The sequence below is a fragment of the Chaetura pelagica genome, unplaced genomic scaffold, assembly GCF_000747805.2.
Source record: "Chaetura pelagica isolate M959 unplaced genomic scaffold, ChaPel_1.0 scaffold135, whole genome shotgun sequence".
Lineage (NCBI taxonomy): Eukaryota > Metazoa > Chordata > Aves > Apodiformes > Apodidae > Chaetura > Chaetura pelagica.
In genome coordinates, this window is record NW_009953649.1 from 4,242,244 (window position 1) to 4,266,884 (window position 24,641).

Here is a 24,641-nt window from a genome sequence, read left to right on the forward strand (position 1 = left end):
AATTCATTATGAGACTGTGTTTTTAATTTCCAGTGTCCATGCAATAATTAGAAGGGAAGTTACAGAGAAGGATGCTTTTCTCTGTTTCTGTGATCTTAGCTATTTTAGTAATTAGGCTTCACTTAACAACATTCAGCAGGCTCACAGGAGTTTGTAGGACATTGATATATTCCCCTCAGTTTCTAAACAAGGTGCATAAAGCAGTCTTGAGCTTCACTATTCTTCAAATACCAAGTTTTCCTTACAAATGTCTGTAGCAATAAAATCGTCAATTTTTCCCACATTTCAGGTAGCAAAATCTTCACATGCATCTAGAGTATCTACTGGAAACTTCATCCATTGCAGCATACACAGATTCTCTGTTCCCACCTTAAATGGGCATGACTATAAGGGAATTCAAATTTTCCAAATATATACACTCAAATTGCCCACATTCCTTTATTCCTTGTTCACCATTTTTAAAGAATCAAGAATATGTTATGACTGATCTCATCCTCTCTTGCTGACTGACTCTCATGGACTACATAAATATTATTCTATCCCAAGTTTCCACCTGATCCCTAGTTCTGAAAAACTGCACAACTCAGGCCATATTAAGAACCTTATGAAGGTCGACAAGGTCAAGTGTAAGGTCTTACACCTGGGAAAGCGTAACTCAGAAGTGCAGTTCAGACTGGGATGCACTTGGCTATAGAGAAGTTCTGTGGAAAAGGACTTGGGGCCTTGGCAGACAATAAGCTCAGTATGAGTACACATAATTAGTTCCTTTTATCAATAAATAGAAAAAATCCTCATCCTTAGGTCTGTTGCTGTCAAGTAACTCAGACTTCAGAAGATATTACCAAATCCTCACAAAAATCTTTACCTTTGCACTTTAAAAAATGTTCTATCAAGTGGCAATTCTTGTTCTGGGCATTTTCATTAGACTGTGAGAGCAAAGGCCACTTAGCTGCTAAGTTTTTCATTTGTTCAAGGAAGGTAAATTCAGTTAGACTCAAAATCAAGAGCTTAAGTTATGAAGATTATTTTACTGTCTTCGAAACACTGTATTTACAAACACATAACGGAGAAACTTACGTTTTTCTGTGATCACTGTCCTAATGTCTGTACTGGAAGTTTTATTTTTCAAATTTTGAGCCAATGTAAAAACAGAATCAAGCTGAGGGTGCCGCTGGTCCAAATCTGCCTTTGTTACCTGTTGAGAATTAGGAAACAATTTAAGTCCAAAAAGCATAATGTAGTTAACATTATCTGCATTATTTGTAGATAAAACAAAATATGCATTTATTGCCACAATAAATGCACAAGTAAATCTAACCCTTGAATAGTTACAGTATTATAGCACTGCTTTAGAAATAAAAAATATTCTGAATTACAGTTACTGAAAATCCAGAATTGAAGGATAACCTGTACAAACCACACAGTTACCACAGTCATTGCTCAATATTTTCCAGTATCTATTTTTCACTCTCCCATAACTTATTTTCCTCTTATCAAGCTCTGATTATTTATATGCTGGGGTAGGGGGCAGGGGGAGTGGGGAGTGTCACATGAAGAAGGAAAAGAACGGGGTGGAACAATCAGGCTGCATATTGAATAAAACCAGGTATTGTGTCACTATGGCAAGGTACTGGAAGCCCATATTATACGTATTACACAGGTAAAAGAAAGCATTTCCGAAGTTTCTGTACATCACATTATTGTTTCAAATTCCAGATTACGTTAGAAACCCACAGAAAATGTCTTTTTTAGCCTGCAGCTTTTACACTGCAGTTACTCATGTTAATTGATATCGAGTAAAATAAAATGAACCCTAATGGTAACATACATCTCAAAAATACTGCCTTTAGTCATCGCTCAGCATAGCATGAGCTATCAACAGAAACAAGCATTAACATCATAAGCATTTATGTTATAACTTTCAATAACTTTAACATGTCTCTGAAAATCAGTTTAGTCAACAGCAACACAACAAAACTTATTAGAAACCACTGAGGAGTGGATCATAAAGGTCTACCTCCAAGCAAATAAGAAACTGTTCCAAAATCTTCAGCATAAGCTATCTATTCATTCTCCAAATCAATCTTTTTCAGCAATATTTTGTTTAAAACAAAAATAGCAGTGCCTAGCTCACATCAGGACACAGGAATTAAAATAATATAATAGAGGGGAGAAGGGCGTAAGAACGACAGCATTAAAACTAAAATTTTCAAGTTATGCATTTAGTGCTGTCAGTTTTTTCTTTTGTTTTGTTTTTCTTATTAGACACATGTAAAATCTTTACTGAATGTACAAACTGTTACAGTGTGAGCCAATTTTCCAATTCACTAGCCATCATAAACACACGTACTTTCAGTCGTGCAATAGTCCGATTGATCTCTTCAGCATTTCCCACGGTGACTACGTTCGACTTGAGCATCTGGTCAATCAATACCAACCACTCAGCCAGCTCAGTCGTAGTTTTATCCAGATCAGCAGGTGCAGAAAGTTCCAAAGCCTGCTGAGTCTGAACAGGAATTTCCAATGAAGAAGATACTAGCACCACCTTTTGGACATCTGAAACAGAGTGTGGAGTTTTTGTTAAAGAAAAAACAAACATGGCTACATGTGCAATTGTGGGAGTTTCAGGGTTGTTTCTTAATGATTATTATTTTTTATTTTTATTTTATTTATTTGTATTTCTTTTGTATTTCATTTTTTTGCATTTTAGGCATTTTACCCACCAGAAACTAAGTAATCAGAAATTCCTTTTGCTTTATTTTCTTTAAAGGCTATTAATTACTGCATTGCATGCCAAAGGCTCACCCAAGTGATTCAGTCTAAATTCAAACAAGAAAAAAACTTGCAGAGGCAAAATGACGTGAGGCTAAACACTCTTGGACAGGAAGGGGAACTGACCCTTATAAAACCTAAAAAACAATCCTTTCATTTAAGATAAATTTCTAGAATCGTCTTCCTCACTTTTGTATTATGTGGCAGAAAGGTCTTCCTCACTCTTGGCTTAGAATTCACTTTCGCATAAAGAAATCAAGTTACTCCAATACATTCTTCATGGACTTGGCAATATGCCAGCGTCCTAAGAAGGGACTGATGCCTGCTAGTTCTGCTCCATCTTTTCTGTCTTTTTAACCCGACACTGCAAAAAAGTGAGGAATGTGCTGAACAGCAGGATTTGCTTCAGAAGCTGTTTGGTTGTGTTCTAGTTCCAAGAAAACACTAAATTAAATCAAGCTGGAGCATTAATATCACACACTTGCCTCAAGCAATGAAATACAGGAAATTTACAGAACAAACACCCTGTGTAAAAGGAAAACAAGATGAATCAGGGTTTTGAAAGACTTAACAAAAAGTTGGTTTTCCTTCATTACATTTTGTTTCCTGTTGCTGGACTGACAAAAAAAAAAACAAAAACAAAAACAAAAATTAATTTGCTGAAGTTCAAGCTGCAAATTCTTTCAGGCAAGGGCTTTTTTACATAGTTTTCTAAAAAGGAGTCCTAGACATCTTGTTTACACTCTTTATCTACTGATCTGCCACCTATAACTTGAAAAGTTCAGGATAAATGTATCTAGTATGTGAGAAAGACCTACCTGTGTTCTTACTGAGCTGAAAGATGTAGAATGACCTTTATTTATAGGACTGCAGATATTCTGGATGCAGGTGATACTTTACAAATAATTAGCCATAGGGAAAGCTTCTAGGGGATCTTCATTACTTAAAGGCATGACCACAAAGCACAAAACCACAGGAAACCAAGCTGTCATAAACATAACTATTTTGGTCTTTATTCTGTACCTAGTACACTGACTCCTGATGGGGAGGCCTAAGCTTTACTAAAACATTCCTCCACTACAAAACTCTTAAGGGAATCCCAAATGACTCGCCCAATACTGAATGGCAGAATGACTTTTTCTTTAACTAACTATTCCCTTCTCTCTCTCATACTGACATGAATGGAGCCCAAAGTACAGCTATGGAAAATACTTCCTACTTCCACTTGTTTAAGTGCATAGATAAGGTTTTCCTTTTTTCCTTTCGGATTGTTTTTGACCACAGAGAAGATTAAACAATTAAGCACAAATGACTGCTCACTTACCAGAAGGCTTTGTCTGTGTAACAAGATGAGACTGCCCAACAAATGCCTCCAATTCTCTCACTCTGTCAGGCACCTCTCTGAACACCTACAGCCCGGGAGAAAGGAATAAAAAAAGTAAGACAACCTAGCCTAACAGCAAAAAAATAGTCAGTTATTAGAAGACAAAATATTCTACACCATACTTGCTACAATGGCACATCTCAGGTATATTTCAATGAATTTTTTTCAATACATCATTTAAAAACAATAAAAATGCAAAGTGGTACTCAGTGTGTTATTTCAATATATTCCAGTGTCTTACCTATATCTTGGAGAGAAAAAAAAATGAACTATTGTGGACAGGTTGTTTACATGTTTTTTACTGCCTAAGTATCAAAGCTATGAGTCATCATTTGAGCACACTTTGAAGGAAAGACAACACAAAACGTGATTTGTGGCCATCAGTGACAGGAAAGTAGAGAAACAGATAATTAATTTAAAGAAAAAAAATGCTACCACTAAACTCTGTTGTAGTGCATACAAATTTTTCTATTTTGCTTTTAAAATTATAGAAATGCAATATACAAAGCGGGTGGGGGGGTGGAAGTCCGCATTTTTATGGCTAAGCAGATTAAAAGAGGTAATTTATTCTTACCCTGAAATATCAAAAGTCTATTTCCCCAATAAATTTCTACTTCCTTAACCCATAATATGATCATAGATAATTCTATTCCTTTTTTACCTAGTTCTCCAGTCTCTGCTTGAAAAAAATCTGGTTTTACTCCAACCAGTGACTTGTTTTCTTCTCATACACTTGCCAATGAGATTGAACACTAGAGTTTCTAATTTACAGCAGTTATGCTCCAGAAGAATCCCAGACACACTTGATAAGATTTTCTCACTAAGCTTTACCACAGCTTTGTTTGTTTTCCTTTTCACTGCTGCAAACATCCAACTTTCCTACACACCAAAGGCTTATTGTTACTCTCTCAATTTGAAATGAATACATTACTGTTTTTCTCAAATAAGTGAAATATTTTTGATCCAGTTGTTTAAAAGAAAGCCAATACAAATTCAACAAAAAACCTAAGCTAATAAGACTAATTAATTCTGAGGGAAAAATGCCCACCAGTGTTTTCACATAGACATGGATTGGGGCTTACGTCCTGAACATGACTTAAAAGATATTTTATGTACACGTCAGAAATATATAGCAAAGAAAGCAACCATTCTGAGTATAACACTATATTTGCAACTTCAGGTACAGAATGCTGAAGAAATCCACACCTTATTCCACCTCACGTTGAGGGACTGCAGGCAATCAGAAAATTTCTCTTTTTCCTGAAGATCAACATTTTTATCCAAAAGCACTTCTGGTTCAGTTCTGTTCAGCCACTGCAGATTGTCTCCCTGTACTTCCATCTCCATATTTAAGATCTAAAAGAGAAAGTAGAGTTTTGGACTGAAGTTAAATGCATACATGCTTAAGTAAACTTGAGGGGAGGGAAGCTTTCCTTTAATTCCAATATTAGAAATTTCCCTTGAAATATATAACAGAAAGGCTTCTATTTTTATTTCTATCCTCTGTCTAGAAATTACTAAATTATTTATTTAAATATCAACATATATTGCTACTTGGGAAAAAAACTCCAAAACTGCCAATAGCCAAGGTACCCATACAGCTTCACACCATGCACACGGATTCTCATATCACAAAGATGGTTCTGTTGATCACCTCTGGTTACACTATGTGCACTCAAAAGGCAACACATTGTCTATCAAAATTGTTGGCTACATTCATTAAAAAAATAAAATAAATTAAAATAGTAAAACCAAAGGCCCACTCCTGACATGCGTTACACAAGTACATGGTAGATCACTACAAGGCACATTACTCTTAAGGAAATGTTCTCTAAAAGTGCTCTAAAACTAAATATAACCTTATAATCTCATTTTAATCAGCCTTCCATAGCCACCTTTCTCTTTAAACATGGAAGTGCAGGTAAGATTCTGAAAAAAAAAAAAGAAGCTTGGATTCCCAGTGGCTTTAAATTAATTGAGCTGTCTTTTGTGCATAAGACCACAAGCACTGTGAAGTAGGAATCACAAAATTTGCCTTTAAAGCACTAGAATAACAAAATAACATGTGATACGTATCATGGAGGTGAATGGGAAAAACTGACAGGAACACAGGGATGGAAGGCAGACCACTGAACAGAGTACCCTTCTACAGTAAGCACTATACCAAATAGTCCTTTCCTAAATTTTCATGGGTCTACCTTAAAAGATTTTTTTTTCCAACATGTTAGATCCTTTTAAATCAGAGACTGCTCCAGAAACTCTATTTAGAGATCTCATTCTCATTCCCAGACTGCATTTATTCCTCACTGACCTGTTAACACCTGTTATCCCCACTATCCTACACCAGCCTTTAAATACAGCTCAACTTCCCCAGACTTTCTTATCATCACAGCCCTTCTCACTGTTCGTTATTTAACTAGACAAAGCAAGGCAAGCTCCAAGACCCTGTGCAGATGAGGAGTTCTTCACCCTTCTGAAAAGCCCAGCACTCAGTACACGTTCTATTGCAAACTCACCTTTTCTTAATATACATAACCAAAACTATCAACACATTTCTGCTTCCAGGGGAGGAAGCTGGTACTTAATAATTCCCTACCAGTGCTTCTCTAGTAAATTCTGCTCTTTCCCCCATTTTTCCAATTCTACCTTTCACTTCAGGCATCTATATTCAGGTAAATGACAAGAAACATTATACTTTCATGATAGTCAGATAGTCAATACTCAACTGACATGAGATAAATTGTTTTAGGCAAAAACAGCTACAACTACTTCATATCATTTACACACTTCTGTAGAAATTTCAATCCTTTCTGTCTGATTTAGTCTAACAGAGGTTGTTTTTAAATTACTAATTTCTAAAAGGTGAGCAAGCACACTTGTTGGATTAACTACTCCTTCCATTCTTTTAGGATTCCAGAAACATACTCCTTCACACATCCTACAAACCAAATCCTGTTGTCAAAGCCAGACACAAAATAAACAGGAAAAATACATAAATAAATATCCACCCAAGTTGTTGACTTCATCACTTGAAATTACCAAAACACTTAGAGTTTAAAAAGCAGGTTAAACAAACTATTACACATGTAACGAAATATTAAAGCTGCCCATTAAATGGAAAAATTATGCTTACTTACATTTTAAGCTTACTGACTTTTTTGTCAATTTTGACAATTATGAAGTTGACCTGGGGACAACATCTCCAGTGAAATTCCACTTCCTAAATTTTATCAGTAGTATGTATATTTTTCACTTTCTGATACATAGCCACCATTTTCTGGTTAGATAACACAGCTGTCTTCTAAACCCAACTTCATCACAAGACGCATCTTGCCTGTGTAAGTAATCTCACTTAACTGCCTCATACAACCAGAATGTTTCTTTTGTTATTTACAATGTGAAAATTCCCCTCTCCAAAAGGCATGTTCTGATACTTTGTACATGTGCATACACACAGACACACTAATTGATCTTGCCTGTAATTCCCTCAAGTTTTCTTCATGGTTGAATGTAAATCTTGTGTCCAGAGCATTTTCTACATTTTCCAACCAGCAACGCAGCTCATCAAGCTTCTTTCTGTACTCTATCAGCTGCTGATTGTCTCCTTTTAGCCTTAAAAAGGAGAAAAAAACCAAAAAAATCACATGCATTTCTGCAATAAACACAGCATGTCAGTCCTACATCACTTCTGATGCAACCTTTGGGCCTAGTTATTGTAAGTGACTACAAGGTCACTGTCAGTGAAAGTATTAGAAATGTCCCTAAAAAAAATAAGCTCAATCACACAAAGCTTTGGTGGAACTAAATAATTAAGAGAAATCTTATTACATTTCTAAATGTATCAGGAGATGTTAAAAATGTAAAATTATATAAATAGCCTCAAAAATTAGGTATTCCAGGGATTTATCTTTACACAATTTTTTAGCAGTAAGAACAGAGATGGGACCTTATATTCACAGATACACTGAAAATTTGTGTCTTTATCTCAGACAAGTTTCTTTCTCTGGAGACACTCAAAACCCACCTGGACACATTCCTGTGTAACCTATTCTAGGGCATCCTGCACTGGCAGGGGGGTTGTAGTACATAATCTTTCGACATCATTTCCAGCCCCTAACACTCCGTGATTCTGTGTGATTCTGTGATACTTCCAAATGGATTTTCATTTTGTTTAGAAAATTGCAAACACAGAGCTAAAGATCTTTTCTTACAGCATTGTGGAAGCCTTAAGAACAATCAAAGCGTTTCAATTAGTGTATCTTTGACAATGTAAAAATAGAAATCTAGGTAAAGTACTCACAGCTGAGCTTCAGCCAGAGAAAGCAGCTGAGTATTCCTTCTTTAAAAAGTCTGGCTTAATAATAACATTATTTTATAAACAAAGGAAAATTGTAGCAGAAGTAGTTTTGTGGTTGTCATTTGTTGTGCTGTGTTAAGCACAGACTCACTAAGCAGTCAGTTGCAGGTGCATTTATAATAAATTGATTCTAGGAGACAGTTCAAAAGACAGAGATCTTGCAATGCAATAGAATGTACTATCTCTCTCAAGAGTCTTCTAAATGAGATTCTTCTCATAGTATCTGGTCAGACATCCAAATTTCAGATTAACTTATTACCTTTGTTGTCTATCCATGACCTCTGTGGTGATTGCTTTCCAGCGTCTATTCAATCCCGCCAGCTTCTCCTGCAGGAAGCTCCCATCTGTAGCAGACAGTTTCTGTATGATTCCTTCCCCAGTTCTGTTCAATGCTGAAATGCTGGCCTGATGGCTGCTGACTCCTTCTTCAAGTTCCTGTCAGAAACATACAAGCCACACAGAATTTTATTACCGACCTAAAGTGACTTTGATCTGTGGCTTATAATATGCAGGATGAAGCAACATCATTTTACTAAAACAGGTACTCAAAACCACCTTACTTAAAATTGGATGCTGTTGATTTAAGTTATTACGAGTCTGTTGTTGAATGTAGTTCAGCTTCTTACTGAGAGTCACAAAAACATATTGACAGAATAGCCTGCTGAATACTACTTAGGACCATAAGAAATCATTTAAACCGTTAGTGCTAGAATCCACACTCACATTTTGTTCCTTCCCTCTTAATGTACAGCACTTCCTATTAGTGTTACCAGATGGTATGAATTTATTTTAACTAGTTCTTTTCATAAACTATGTCCCTGACTACATCTGTAACTTAACAGCATTTTAGCTAGGATGGCTGTGCTGTCACGGTCCCCAGAGATTAGAGAAAATCTATGAAAACACAGGAATTCAGAAGATATCAGAATCAAACCTTGATATATACCTAACAGCCACACACAAAAAAAAAATAAAAAATCTTACATTGTTTGTTAAAATTTCATTGCAACTGCATCAGGAATGAGATGTTTCAAGAAAGAGAAGGGGAATGCCCTAGAAAACTCAAGCAGCAACAGGGATAAAATACAAACTGCATGTTAGGCAGAACATACATTTCTTGAGCAACCCATACCTAACTCTTGGATAACCATTCTTCCCAACAGAAAGGAAAAAAAAAAAATCTGATCCTTAAAATTATGTTTTCTTCTCCTTAAAAGGAACTGAAGTAATTTGGCTAAACAGAAAATATTTCTCTTCCATAATTATGAACTAGAAAAACACAAGGGAATTAAATTCCAGAACTGAAGTCTGAAACACTCAAACCGAAGTCATCTGTGACTGGAATCTTCTCTTTTTCTAGATTGCTTAAACAAGGCAGGTTCTTGCAAAGTCATTAGTTAGGAAAAATAATTTACTAAGTTATAACTGACTACTGTCAGGGTCCTTTTTTTAAATTACAAGTAGAAAACAAGTGAAATAATACACTGGATTTCTTTCTTTTCAAAGCTGTAATGAAACTTATAAAACAACAAAAATTATGCCAACATTTGAATTATCACATTATCTCAAACCCATGTATACTAAAAGCCATCAGAAAAATCCCCTACTATAAGCAAGAGTTGAAACCTTTCCTGAGAATAATTTTAAACTGCAACTGAAAAAGAAATTTTAAGAGTCATCACTTTTTAAAGTGTAATTGCACAGCCTCATTTCAAATCTGTATGTCTATATAGAAAACTAGAATTTTAGACAAAAATTACACATTTTCCAGCTTGCTTATTTTTCTGCACAAATCATACATACCTGCTGATGCAGGCCAGCTGTCTGTAGCTCCAGGCTGCCATCTGGACCCTGGGCATCAGCTAATAACACTTCAGCTTCCGTTATCCAGTGGGAGAGGTCATTGAGATCACAGTGGAACTGCCTCCACGCCTCTATTGCTCTATCAAAGCAACTGTTTGAAAACAAAGCATTGAAAAATTATCCAAAATGTTTCAGGAAAAAGGCTATGATTTCTATTCCAGTGAGTAGAAACTTTCCTTGTGAAACAGAAAGGCTTGAGTACAGCCTGGTTAACAAGGTCCAGTACTGAAGGCTTCCTGACATAGTAGCAGCTGGTACAAACAAACAGCACAGACTGTCATTGACTTCCAGCTGAAGGAAAAAAGGCCAGTTCTAAGCAAACTTTTGTTTCTATCACTAAAAAAATAAAGATTGATTAGCTGCCTCAAATTAGGCTGCAGAACCCTTTTTTTCTTCATTATAAAATGGTTCAGATATCAGACAGTATGGAACATGAAATATGATTAATTGCTCTCATATTTATTTATTTTTTTATTCATAAACCATGGGGTGCTGGTGCATGGAATTTAATAAGTGAAGGTAATTATGATTATATAGAACTGTATTACCAGTGGGTCCACATAAGTTGGTCTTATACAAATTAATCACACAATAACTTATCAAGCATTTCATTCTTATTACTATCTTTGCAGCCTCAAATTAATATGTCACTTAACGTCGAGAGCAACATTTTCTAGCATGGAACAGTCTGAATTATCACAGTTAGAAGGTTATTTTTAACTAAAATGAGAGTTCTACTAGGTTTACAAACTAATAAAAACAGCCCAGGGATACTAACTAAGAAAACTGTGTCAGAAAGGCTTAGAGAGTGTGTCTTGCTTTTTACTTGTTCATTGCTAACTTTATGTTAGCATTATAAAGCAAACAGGACAGGTGCCTCAAAGGACACAGGGCTTGAGATAAACAACATGAAATCTACATCAATGCAAATAGACTGGATAATATCCCATTCCAAACTTAAAAAAAAAAAAAAATTAGTCTTCTTTAGGAAGCCAGATCTCCTGTTCATCAGAGGACTCTCTAACGTAACATAAGAAAGATCTCATCTTTCCCATTATTTTTGTCTTAAACAATTTAAACAGAAAAAGACTCCAAGGTTACTGCTTTATACAGATGCAATCTGAAAATAGCAGCATAACATCAAAGATATCCAAAACCAAAATTTAAAAAGCCATTTAATCTATTTCCTTCACTAATTAATTTCAACGATCCAAGTTCCTATTGAGATTTTCATGAAAATTATATCTCATCATTATCATGATTGTCATTATTCTCTTGGTCCATGCAGGGCTTCTTTGTTATTATTACTCATGTGAGCCAATTCTAATAAAGAAGAAAGCTTTTTAAATCTCTACTTAATTTGTTCAGACCCTCCCTTTCGTTCTACTGTTTCAGTTTCCTGCATGCATCTCATTTCACTACACTACACCAACCTGTAGACTGACCCCACACATCATTCTCCTTTTATTTCTCAAGTACATTTTAGTCTAACTGAACATATTGTCTCATGATCTCATTCCACATTTAATGAGAAGAGATATTCTAAGCACTTAAAATAGTTTAAAAGACTATTTTATTGGCTAGCTTCAAAATGAAAGTTTCTGGGAAAGTTTTGAACATGTGACATTTTCAGAATCCAGAATTTTAGAACTTTAGAGGACAATGCTTTGAGATACAAAAAACAGCCAACAGTGCCTGCTAAGTTATTAGAAATCCTGATGTTTCACTGATCCAGTAGCCAGAATTTCTGGAAGTCTCTGCTTAGACAATACCATCAACCAAATTTTATATTCCCACACATACACCAGTGCCCTAAAAGTTGAAAACATAAGCTTAAGTAGTACATACTTCCCTGAAGTACCTCTTCAAAATACACTACCAAATGTGTTTCATATCAGATTTCTGTGCTACAAAGCAAGTGAACATGGCCAAGACATCATTTTATGCTCTGCAGAACATAAGTGAATTTATATAAGTGAAATTACAGCTATTTGATCTTTATGGAAAGGAAATAGAAAATACATTTTTCTTAATCATTGATTTCAATATTCTCTTGTTCTCTCAACCACAAAATTTTCTAATATGGTCATCTCTCATCTTCAATTATTTACAAAAGATACTACTGGTAACTATCATACATGCTGTATTTTAAAGACCCTTTCAATCTCTTTCAATCTCCTTCCCTCCTTCAAAAGCAGACTTGAATTGTTAGATGTCCTGCCTAACATTTTCTTCAATAGCTTTGCTTTGTGGTAACTTTACAAAACTAAAATTTTGTTTTATAAACAAAATCAGCTTCATAAAAATCCAGGCTACAATTTGCATGTCAAGTGTTTTAAAATTCAATAATTATGGCAATTATTGTGTAATACTAATATATTAAGGGTGGTTGCTCCCAAATTCTTCACCCTTACCATTAGGTCACATGTGTAAATTGCTTATATTCAAGTACATAAAATATTTACCACGTGGTCACAGGAACCAAACATCCTTCACTTACCACTTCCGATCATTGTACATTCTATTAATTCTATCCCATTCCGCATTCAACTGGGTTAGTGCATCTCCTATTTGTAACGCCTCAGGTCCAGATGCTTCTAATATAACATCAGGCTGCTTCTCATGAATGACAGCAATTTGATCTCCAAGTTTATCCAAAACATCTTTTATGTTCTGCAAGCACAGTAACGACAGAAGTCATTAGTAAAGTCAACATTACCAGGAAATAATTAATTTTAAAAAAACAAAAAAAAAAAATAAAAAAAATAAAAACCACCACAAAAGAAGAAGTGATCTCTTCAAAATACTTTTCCAAAAATCAGCAGTATATTTATTTTTAAACAAATCTGCCCAGTGTGATGAAGAAACTCTACATATTCATAGAATCATAGGACAATTAAGGTTGGAAGGGACCTTAAAGATCATCAGGTTCCAACCTCCCTGCTATGAGCAGGGACACTTTGCACAAAGCCGCATCCAACCTGGCCTTGAGCACCTCCAGGAAGGGGGCTTCTACACCTCCCTGGGCAACCCATTCCAGCACCTTACTACCCTCATGGTGAAGAGTCTCCTCCTGATGTCTAACCTGAATCTACCCTATTACAGTTTAAAAGCATTATCCCTTGCCCTGTCACTATCGTCTCTCGTGAAAAGCCCCTCCCCAACTTCCCTGCAGACCCCATTCAGGTACTGGGTGTGACTTCATTATGCTTCGCATAACCTCCCATATGCACAGAACTGCAAAAGCCTAAGTTACATAGAAGTTTTAGATTTAAATGACGAAGTTAAAGCAATCTATCTCAAATATCATTGAACTATGATGTGAAAATACCTTTAAGCCAGATGCTGCTGTAATACTGCCTTGGTATTCAGAAAACAAACACTCCATGCAAACTGTGGCATTTACTTATCTATTTGAATTTAAAACAGTAATATTTCTAAAAATGCTATGCTCTTCTATTTGCTTCTTCTGAAAACAGCCTTATAATAGGACTAAATTTCAAAATCAGATGAGAGACCTGAACCAAAAAGAAGTATTTTAAACCCTTTTTAACATAAACACTCCTAATTGTACTTAAGGGAGAACGGTAGCAGAGTAAACAGGGACAAGAGATTCTCATCAGCAAAACAGAAGTGTCAGCCACATTGTCAAAGATCAGCATCATTCCCCTCTTTACTTTTGAAAACTATGCCAAACATATTTGAAAAATGAAAGCATGTTCATAGCAAAAAAAAAAAAAAAAAAAAAAGCAGGTTGAAAAGTGGACTGAAATTTTTAAAAGCTTTTAAAGGACCTCTATATCAGCTGCCGAAACAGCTGATCTACCTCTAGGTAAGAGGCAAAGCCTAACCAGCTCAAATATAAGGACACATGGACTCCACATTATGCTGCCTATCTACACTGCACCACATCATGTACAATTCCCAGCTCCAATAGATGTTTTCTCTGGGATTCTCCATATCATGCTCCTTTGCATACTCAAAATTAACGAGGATTCAGACTTCTACATACTTAACTCACATTTGACAGCAGGATTCAATATTTTCAAACATACTTTTTTCATCCCTTTTTGAAGAAGGGCAAGTCTTTAACTACTTCCTCATCATTAATCCCATGGGTAAATCCACTGGCTGGCAATGAGGAGTGGGAGCTTAAAACTGACCATATATGCATGCTTTGCTATATCAGAACAGGTACTGCTGTCTTGTGGCCTCATGTATAGCTTCATATAAAAGTCAAGAATCTCCCTTTCTCCCTCTTTCCACGTAACCAATTGTTTACACATGATTCAGAGAACAGCAGCTGTATTAAGAATAAGCAGGAACGTAAGGAGATTGGCTTGAGCATTTCTCTGTGTATTATACAGAGTAGGTGACGAAAGCACAACAGTATCTCAAAAAAAAAAAGTCAAACCCTTCTCTCCCAACCTCCCACCCAGATTCCACTCTGCTGCACTTCATATCCAGATTCTGCATAAAAGAAAAATTAGTCACAAAGTTGTCTCATTGTTTAACTTTCAGTGCATATTGATCAGAATATACTGAACAAAAAAACAAATGGACCTCTACGGTCACTAAGGTGCTCTTTTTTTCTGCTGCCATTCCTTTCTCCCATTCTTCCCTCTGAATGTAATGCTTAGGCATGCAGTACCTTCAGTGCATCTTCCTGAGTTGAAAAATCCTCATAGATGCCAGTGTTCAGCTCCGGTGTATTCAGCAGCAGTTCAACATCAGTCATGGCCAGCAAGACTTTGTTGATTTCAACCAAGTATTCAGTCGCAAAAGGCAAGGTCCTAACCCCTGCGGCAAAGTGGCCTTTTAACCTCTGCTGGACAGGGATTGCCTAAAAACATGAAGGTTCATTTTGTATTTCAAAGAACAAGCAACTTTATTAAAAAATCCCAAATCAGTAGACTATATTCAGAATCACTACTTTTCTATACTTAGAAGATGAAACAAAGGCCTTTCTAGCAACATTGCAATTTCAGAAAGCTGCAAGTCCTGCTGAGAACCTTTTCTATATTTATTTTTTAAAAGTTAATAAAGAGCAGGTATCATGCTTCACATTATGTTTTATTAAAACTCTGGGGAGCAGGAAGGACACTGCTGTTTCTCTCACTTTGATCCTTACCATTTCCAGTAATTATGCTCCTTGACAGAGCATGTATCTAGTTGTGATTACAACCCACTGTCTGCTTCCTTCACCATCATCAAGGACTCCCAGAAGTTACCAAATTACTGAAGTGTATTTGTTTTTCCTCTCCACATTCTTCTCAATGAGCATCCCCACACAGACTTCCCAAACATTTTTTAAATCAATTAGTGCTAAAGCAGTACTACAATTTGCTTTTTGCAGCAGTAAGAGACACTAACTCCTCAAGAGCTTGGCAATTGTTATCTGCTCTGGTTGCAAGACCAGGCTATCAAGCCAAGTACCATGTTAGCAAATAAGAAAGCAAGAAGAGAAATTTAATGTAGCTTTTTCTTGGATCATAAAGCCTGGACCTGAAGCATTAGGAAGTCAGCTCCAAAAACCTATATTCTGCCATGCCAGGGAAAGGTAGCTGAGGCAGGTGAAACAAATAGCCTTAAGACTGAAAGCAGGTTTTTTTGCTGAAAAGGTTTCTTGATCAACAGGATTCTGTTACCATATCTGAAAACAGACTAGTTCTTTAAAATCAACAATTAAAAAGTAAATTCACCTCTAAACAGCAAAGAATTCAAGCGATTCCTAAGACATCCTGTACTCAGTGAATTTTAGTAAAGCAAGAGAGAGACAGAGGCACCTGACTGTATGATTTACTAACAGCTGAGAATACACTTAAGAGTGTGAAGAAAAAATGTACATTCACAGCATTTAAATAGTGAATTTTATTTTGCAGTTAGTCTGGGCTGGATGTAGACACAAAAATCACTAGCACAGATGAGAACCAGTAAAATATTAAGCCCCACTAAAAAAGTTGTTTGCAAACACCTGTATGTATCTTCCTCCTCTACATGCTTCAGAGCATTTCAAATACGTCACTCAAATTAACTGGAATCAAACATATGCAGCATGTGTAGTTCAAAGGAGATAAAGGACTGCCATAGAAAAGGTTCATGTATTCACTATTAAAGATTTCTTCTCTTTCATCAAATGCTCCTAAAGATTTTGTTAGCTTTGTATTGTTTTGGTTTTTCTTGTTTTGTTTCCTTAGAATCATCCCTGTATTGAAACTGGGGACAGAGTCGTATTTCCACAAGACTTTTACCACCAAAATGGCATGCCTTCAGTCACTTATTGCACACCAAAGAAATAAGAGATGAAGGCATATAAGCAGAAATTCAGTCTACTGAAAAGAGGCATTAGAGACAATCATCATAAAATACTCAGCATTGCTTCCGATTCAATAACAGCACAGCAAGCAAGCACCACAGTAAAAACTGTGACTACTCCATATGCTTTAGTTACAAATCCAGCATCTTGGTCTTGGACACAAACACATTTTCTTGATGTGCTGTGTATATTTTGTCCGTTTCCACTACTGAAATTCGGAGTAAAAGGCCAAGGCTTAGACAATGGTATGATTTCTTGTGGCAGGTGGGGCCCCAGCTCTAAACAAAACAGACAAAGCTTGTGCAATTTAAAGTATCTTTTCCCCATTCATGAGTTATAAGTCTGGATTTGAACAAACATCAGGATGCCTGTTGCACCACAGTTGCCTGTAACACCTTCACAAGGTGGTTTTCTCTAAATCTCCATCATACCAGAAGTCCTATTCTCACAAAGGCAATAGATCAGAATATGGATGTAACCCAATTGAACAGGTGACTGGACTTTACTATCTTTCTACTTTGCACACTTTGCTTTATCCCCCATTAAAAAGAAACTTGCACAAGATTTTAAAAAAGCATCTGTTGGCATGCAGGAAATTTGTTGTCCACTTGTTGCCGATACTGACATATACTGAAACTTTCTGCTTCCCCGTAGCACCAGCCTGGGCCAAGTTGTTCATCTTCTGTATTGCAGTAAACTCCTCTTGGTGTTATTCCTGCAGAGCACACCTCATTACTATCTCCTCCAGCTGCCTCCCATCACTGATACAGTGTTTTCTCCTTCCACAACCTTTCTCCTTCTTAAAGGTAAATGTGCTATAAATACATTAGTGCTTTCATACAGCTGAGTTTTAATTGTTCAGTTGTTCTCTACCTTGCAATGCAGACTGACAGCTTCAAAAATACAGTATAAAGTACTAAAAGACAGAAGAGCAGACATTTGACAAAACTATCCTATGCAAATCAAACACTTAAGTGTCTCAGAAACTCTTTTTTAGGTATTTTAATTTTTTATTTAAATTAAAAAATAAATTAAAAAGCCAGCAGGCAAACTCTTTCCTTAAGCACCCACAAAAAGAAGTTGATCAAAGATTATTTAGGAGGAGATCTGGCTGGATTACACTTTTCTCTTTTCATTTCAGCAGTGAGGAAAAAGAGAGATACTCAGTTACTATTGTACATTATATAAATAGGGCTTTTCAGTGAAAATTGCTAAAAATATAATTAATTTGGTAGTCAAATCAAAAGTTGTTTCCTCCTCGTTCAACCTGCAATTCAGAATTTGGTTTTAGATTTGCTTCCCCTTTTACACTTAAATATGTTTTGAAACAAAATCTACCAAAGATTCAACTCAAGGAGATACTCCAACTTGCTTCCAAGCGGATCTTGGAAAATAATGTCCAAGAAATTGACATTAAATGGAATAATTTGCTTTACACGTTTAGCTACATAAACATTTTAACCAAAAGTATTTCCCCAGGTTAATCTCAGATCACCACACATTACTTACTGTCTTTGCAAATAAATAGGCCTTTGATTAGAAATGCTCACTTTTTAACTATTCCTTGTCCCTTCTGCCTCACACTCAAAATATTTCATCGCCAGTTTTCTAGGAAAAGGTTTTCCAAAGCCAAAATACGTCCATTTTATGTGTTTCTCTGGGTTAATTAGTGCAGTTCGTAAGGAATATATTTGTGGGCAATATAGCTAATGGTTCATATTTAAGTAACACAGAAGCTTCCCTATAAAAAGCCCAATAGGCAAACATGTTTTCTTTATTACAGGAATAATACTTCAAGAGTCTTCAAGATGGTTCTATGTTTGATTTTACAGGAAAAATTGCACTGTGCCTGCAACAGCAAATTTACTCACCATCTGCAAAATCATCATTTTCACTTCAAAATGGTTTCCTAAAACCTGTAAAAATCTCTCAAGAACTTCAGTCAACTAATTACCTCTGCAATTTAAGGTATAATTTTTCCTTTCCCTCAGAACAGAGCAAATTAAATAAACACTAAAGCAAGGTTAGAAAAAGAGAAAGTAAAGGAGATATAAACTTCCAATGCAGGCTTTTCTAGCTAACAGATTTGTGGCAAAACAAGGGTTATTCAGAAGTACCTGCTATGCAGGATTACCAATATTTCAGAAGCAGTTAACTCCATAATCCCTAGAAGTATACATGATGAGGAATATTTATGACCCAGCTACTTCCAGCAAATCAATATATATATAATCATTCAAGCATCATAAATAAGTCCCCTCCTCCATACTTATTTACAAAATGTAAGTAACATATTACATAAAACACTAACTGGAGTCTACTCCCCAGTGTGCCAGCTGAAGTCTATCCTTCCCTCCCTATTTGTTAGTTTCAAACACTATTTCTCTTCCTCTGCCCAGTGCACCTTCTTACGTCAAGGTGAGAGGTTGAGTCAGCGGCTCACCAGCAGGTCAAAAATTCATTTAGTGCTTCTCAGTTCTGAGCTGAGACGAGCAAAAACCACTTCAATTTGCTATTTGTTAGCCAGAGGGGCCCTATGGATACATCCAGGTTTCCCTTTCCTCATCTTCATCAGAGAACCCTATTGACTAAGAATGGGGGAGAGAGGATATTCAAGCACAGAACAGATGGTAAGAATTAGGGAGAGGAAGTTTCTGATGCAGAATTATTAGCATTAGGATTGCCCCTGGTGCTGAGGGTAACTCAAGTCTGGTGGCTAGAAGAAAATTCTGGAGCAACTGTGTTTAACCAAAATAACGATGTTATTTGGGGGACACTGTTTCTCCCTTCAGAAATGCTACTATCCCATACCAATTTTTGCGGTTAATATCAATTAGTAAATCAGGTGAAAGAACGAGCCATCAAAGTAAAATATGGTCACCTGACACAGGCTGGCTTGCCACTCAAATACCAGAAAGTTAGAGGCACTGGCACATAAACAAAAGCAACAGTTTCCAAGCCCCACGGCAATAATGAAAACTTCTGCAGTCCCTTTCTGAAAGCCTAGCTGACTCAGCCAGACTGAAAACTATATCTGGAAGTATAAGGATATTTTTACACAACTATCAACAAAGATAGTTTCTGCATCAATAGTCTATTGTAATTGCTCCGGTAACCCATATTTACATGATATTCTGCATTCAGCACCCAGATACCATGATCCAGGAACGAAGCCAGCAATACCAGGGATCAGCTGCAGTATAACGCTAAAGAAAAGGGCTTTATAGGAGGCAAAGGTTCTTTATTACAGAAGATCAGTCAAACTGCAGCAAAGCCAACAGTAACAAGGAAGACTGGTCTGTGCAAGGACTGGACTGTTCCCATTAGTGAAGAACCATCAAGGTGCACAGTTTTCCCTTTTCAATCCAGTAATCAAATCACTCAAATTAGCTGATGACCAAACAAAAAACAAATCATGTTGGTTTACTTTAAATGTGTATGGATCCCCACTTCCTTCTAACAAATTCCTTGGCACCACTGAGGTCCCAAGAAGCTCATGTGACCACTGGGAACCCAATAAAGTGGTCAGATGTTGCACAATTAAACAGACCATGGGCCATCTTTGCTGCCCAGCTTTGTGTGAGGCTTATAATTTAGAAAACACTTTTTAAAGAGAAGCAGATTTCAAAGTTTTACTTTCATAGCTGCTACTGAATAGCCTGCATGACCAAGGAGTGCCAACTGTCTGCCATAGGTCTACAGCTATCATAGGCAGCTGAAGCCACACAACACTGCAGCTGAGAATGAAGCAGCACCACAGTACTATTTTGTGGTGTGGCTCTCACAGGTAACCAGAGCATTTTACCCCTGTCTCCAAGTTAATTGGTGCTGGGTTAAGAAGCTACAGAGCAGTCAAAAAAGACTGATTTATTTTAATTATGAAGTTTCATACACAGAAACTGAGAAATACTTGACAGACTGCCAAGCCCCCAAGCTTGTTCAAGAAATTACTTACTGTTTCAAAAGGTTCCTCACTGACATTGCCCAAAATATTAATGTAATTACCATGTGCCCAAAGTATTTTGAAGAATGAAAAGGAGAAATATAATTTAAAGAAGAAAAAAAACAACCAAACAAAAAAAAAAAAACCCACACCAAACCACAACAAAAGAAAAAAACTCACTGAAAATATCTGTACCCTCAACAATTAAGACATACAGCTTTCTGGGCAGTAAATTTTATCAGACCCTGACATCCTATTAAATCAGTTGTGAAATTGTTTGTCAAGACTTGCACACACATTATCATACAGATCTCTTCTCATCACAAATACTTCCACCTTTGTCATTTTTATTAATCTTCATTGTGTACAGCACTAGCAATCATATGAAGGTAGTTATCACTCCCTAAGGACTTGAGGCAGTGAAAGGGAATACCAGAGTAGTTGAAGTATCCCAGTCACAAGATGCGGAGGCACTGAGTTTAAGACACAAATTAGGTTTTTATCATACATACACCAATCAGACAATGAAGGAGGCTATTTGAGCCAGGGTATCAAAAAGAGCCAAGCATAATCCCCATAAGCAAGAATGGCAAGAGAAACTGTCCTGATTTAACACCACCACCCAGATCATGCTCTAACACTTAGCCTGATGGCTGGTATATTTTGGATCTATGAAAATTATATAAAAATCTTAAACTAGACTATGCAGATAATTTCCTAATGAAAAATTAATGCTGTCATTTTAAAAGCACTTTTTTTCCAAGAAGGTTTCAAGAAAACAGCCACAAAGCCATAACGTATGAATCTCTAAAGCTCATATATAGCACTCACTCTGTCTGTTCTAAGAATAAAAAGTCTTATTTACCTGTAGTTTTTGTTCATCTTCCACACCTTGCAGTCCTGACAGACGGTGCTCAGCCTCATCCAGCCACTTCATTAGGCTGTTGTGTTCCTTCTTATACTGGGAAAACACTGGCGAGAGTTCCACTACCTGCCTCTTTTGAAACGACCTGCACTCCTAATATCCAGTGCATTAGGAAAATACAATACAAGAGGTAAGTAATGAACAGGATAGGTCTTATTTAGTTGAAAAAATAAAAATATTTGAAGGATTCATTTGAAGAGCAAATTCCAAAATATGCAATAGTAGCCATTTATGTTTTTAAATAGCTAAATTCTCTATTTATCTGCACAGACATGCAATCAAAGCCAACCCAAGGGTCCTACCCTGCCTTTGAGCTACAACTCACTTTACCAACTCTAATATGATTCAAACAGGCAAGCTAAAAGGACTGTAAGAATATGGATCCTCTTTGTTCTACACAAAACCATTTTTAACATGGCAGGTGTATGAAAGCACTACAACATACCAGAGTCCAAAACTGCCAATAATACCCCCTTGTGGGAAGCAAGAGAAATTCAGGAGTAGGCTCATTAACACAAAGCTCTTCATCTGAGAACTCAACAAGTATGTCTGTGTACATGTGTCTACGTAGTCACTCTTCACACAGTCTGGTGGTGGAGACAAACCTCTGGTGGTGGGCCAGCAGAGATGAGTGAAGAAAATGCCCAACTGTCTGCACCCATCAGTGTAAAGACATAGAGAGTGGCCCTTTGTGAAGCTGTGAAAAGAACTTAGAATCAAAAGCACCCACTCAAAGCTTTGGAATGATAAAATTCGTATTTTGGAATTGCAAATATTCAGAGAGTCAGAGTACATGTGTGTGCACATTTAACTCTCCCCCAAATAATCTTTTACACTAAGTTATAACCAGGTTATAAATGGGATAAACAAAGGGAAGACTACTTAAATGAGCTTTAACTATAGTAACTACCCTAATCATACCTGCACACTGTTGTATTTTTTCTGCAGCAGCAACAGCTGTATGCGAATCTTCTCTCTCATATCGTCCTCCATAGGCTGCTGTAACAACTGCCCTCCTCTCTGTAAAACTTCTTCAATCTGAGTTCTTTCTTGATCCAGCTAAAATTACACAAGTCTGTATTATCTACAAAAAGCTCAGCTATTGTTTCCAAAATTAATTTCTTACCTCCTCAGGTATTAACAGTAACAGTACCAAATTGTTTTATTATCTAAATATGAGCTAAACAAATTAAGCAAAGATTCTCCTCAACAACTACCAACATGGTCATTCCAAAAACTTCATGAAGAGATGCCCTGCAGGAAGCCCATTCAATGAAGCAGCAGTAGGCAGCCACAGCAAGAGTTATTGTCTTGCTGTGAAGTCAATGGAGCTATGACTTCAGCTTCATTTCTATTCTGACAATAAGTAAACTGAGAGCAAAATTGCAAGAACACAAAAATATAAAATATATAAAAACAACAAAAAGGGAAGTATAAGTTCTATAACAATAGGTCCTTCTATAGAGGCCTTTAAAAATTGTTTTTTTGTCGTATTCATGGCATTTTTCCTAGACTTATAGCCAATTTTCCAGCTCAGTTCATAATATTTCATGTGCTTAAAACAAAGGTAGATAGGGTGGTCTGGCAGGACTTTACCTAGCTTTGTAGCCAACAAGGCTACTCTGGATAAGAGGGAAACATAATATGACAGTTTTATACTGGAGGAATGGTAGAGCATACAAAAGAATCCAGAAAAAAACAAATTTTGTTCCTAGGTCTTATTTGGACTTGCTATGAGCCATATCACAACACTCTTATTTGCACCTCATCTTGCAAACATCCAGTGACCTGACCTATGTACTGTGATTTACTATATATTTTATTGTATTGTATTTTATTGTATTATGTTATAAACCAGTTTAAATTTAAAAGCAAAAAAAAGTATCTACTCAATGCAATAGATTACAGGCTCAAAACTGCCAAATACATAGTACAAGTCTAGGCTGCATTAGGTGATCATTTCAATGAGAGTGCAGACAGAAATTAAGTGGGAGGGGGAAATAGTTTTGCACCCTATTATTTTTCCAGGAAGGATTCCTTATATACCACTACTTTGAGTAGAAGAGAGAAGTAAAAATTAAAGTTCACTACCTTAATTTAAAAAAAAAACAAACATGAAAATACAGACTGGTGTCTGACTACTCTCAGTGCACCAGTGAGGAGGCAGCAGCTATGGAAAAAGTATGGGAAATTTGTGCAGTGTTGCCAGCAGTGTAGTGATTCTGTTTATTTTCTATTCCTGTCTTAAAAGGATTTGCTCAGAAGAATTTATCCTCAAAATCAGATGGAATGTAACACATAGACAAAATAGAAAATCCATTGCTCACAAACCTTTTCATCTTCCCCACTCAACTCCTGATGTTTTTCCACAACTTTTAACATATTCTGTATGTCAGCCTCAAATTTTTCCAGGTCTGGAAAAGCTACTCTGACTTCACGGGGCTCTGACATGCCAGGAAGTCGTTCCTGTCCAACAAGCATCTGCGAAGCAAAATAGAACTTTGTTAAAGCTAAAAATTTAGTCTGAGTTTAATCCAGTTGAAGAAGTCTACCACAAACAGGCACACTAGTTTGTAGGAACATCAGATATCAGCATTAAAAAAAAATTGCAAGAGTTGCTTGATGTAACACTGAGAGTTAGCTTGGACACAAGTTGATAGGTATGACCAAGCTCCTACCTTCAAACTTCAATCTGAGCATTTTGGTCTCAAACCAAACAAAAAAAAAAAAAACAAAAAGAAAACCAACCAAAAACAGTCACCTTTGTTTATGGTGTTCTGTAGTTCATATAAATATGTAGTGAAATATTTACACTTTTCTAACACAGTTATTTGTAAATTTTCCCTTATAACTCAAGTCATCACCTGCTACTCAGGTAAAAAAAGCAGCTGGTCTAAAATCAGTCTGTCCAGTTTTCCCATATAGGTATCTAGACTTAAGGAGAGAATCGAAAGCAGCGCTGTTCTCACACATAACGATCTATTCCCAAAAGCTATTTGCATCACTTTGGCACAGACTTCCCCTGAGTGTGTTTTGGGACTCACTCATTCTCACCTTGGCACTTTTGATGTGCTGAGAGAC

The 24,641-nt window shown here is 36.4% G+C and overlaps 1 protein-coding gene across 1 annotated transcript in view; it reads right to left on the reverse strand.

Annotated features, from left to right (window-relative positions):
• The window catches only part of UTRN (utrophin), a 346,073-nt gene that overhangs the window by 188,920 nt on the left and 132,512 nt on the right, over positions 1-24,641 (reverse strand). The window contains exons 39-49 of the mRNA XM_010000014.1: positions 22,482-22,619; positions 21,501-21,653; positions 15,028-15,219; positions 12,877-13,049; positions 10,317-10,467; positions 8,773-8,948; positions 7,633-7,768; positions 5,363-5,512; positions 4,097-4,181; positions 2,351-2,556; positions 1,078-1,195 (exon numbers count right to left, since the gene is read on the reverse strand). Of these exons, the coding sequence (XP_009998316.1) occupies positions 1,078-1,195; positions 2,351-2,556; positions 4,097-4,181; positions 5,363-5,512; positions 7,633-7,768; positions 8,773-8,948; positions 10,317-10,467; positions 12,877-13,049; positions 15,028-15,219; positions 21,501-21,653; positions 22,482-22,619 (1,678 nt within the window). The remainder of the gene's footprint in view (positions 1-1,077; positions 1,196-2,350; positions 2,557-4,096; positions 4,182-5,362; positions 5,513-7,632; positions 7,769-8,772; positions 8,949-10,316; positions 10,468-12,876; positions 13,050-15,027; positions 15,220-21,500; positions 21,654-22,481; positions 22,620-24,641) is intronic.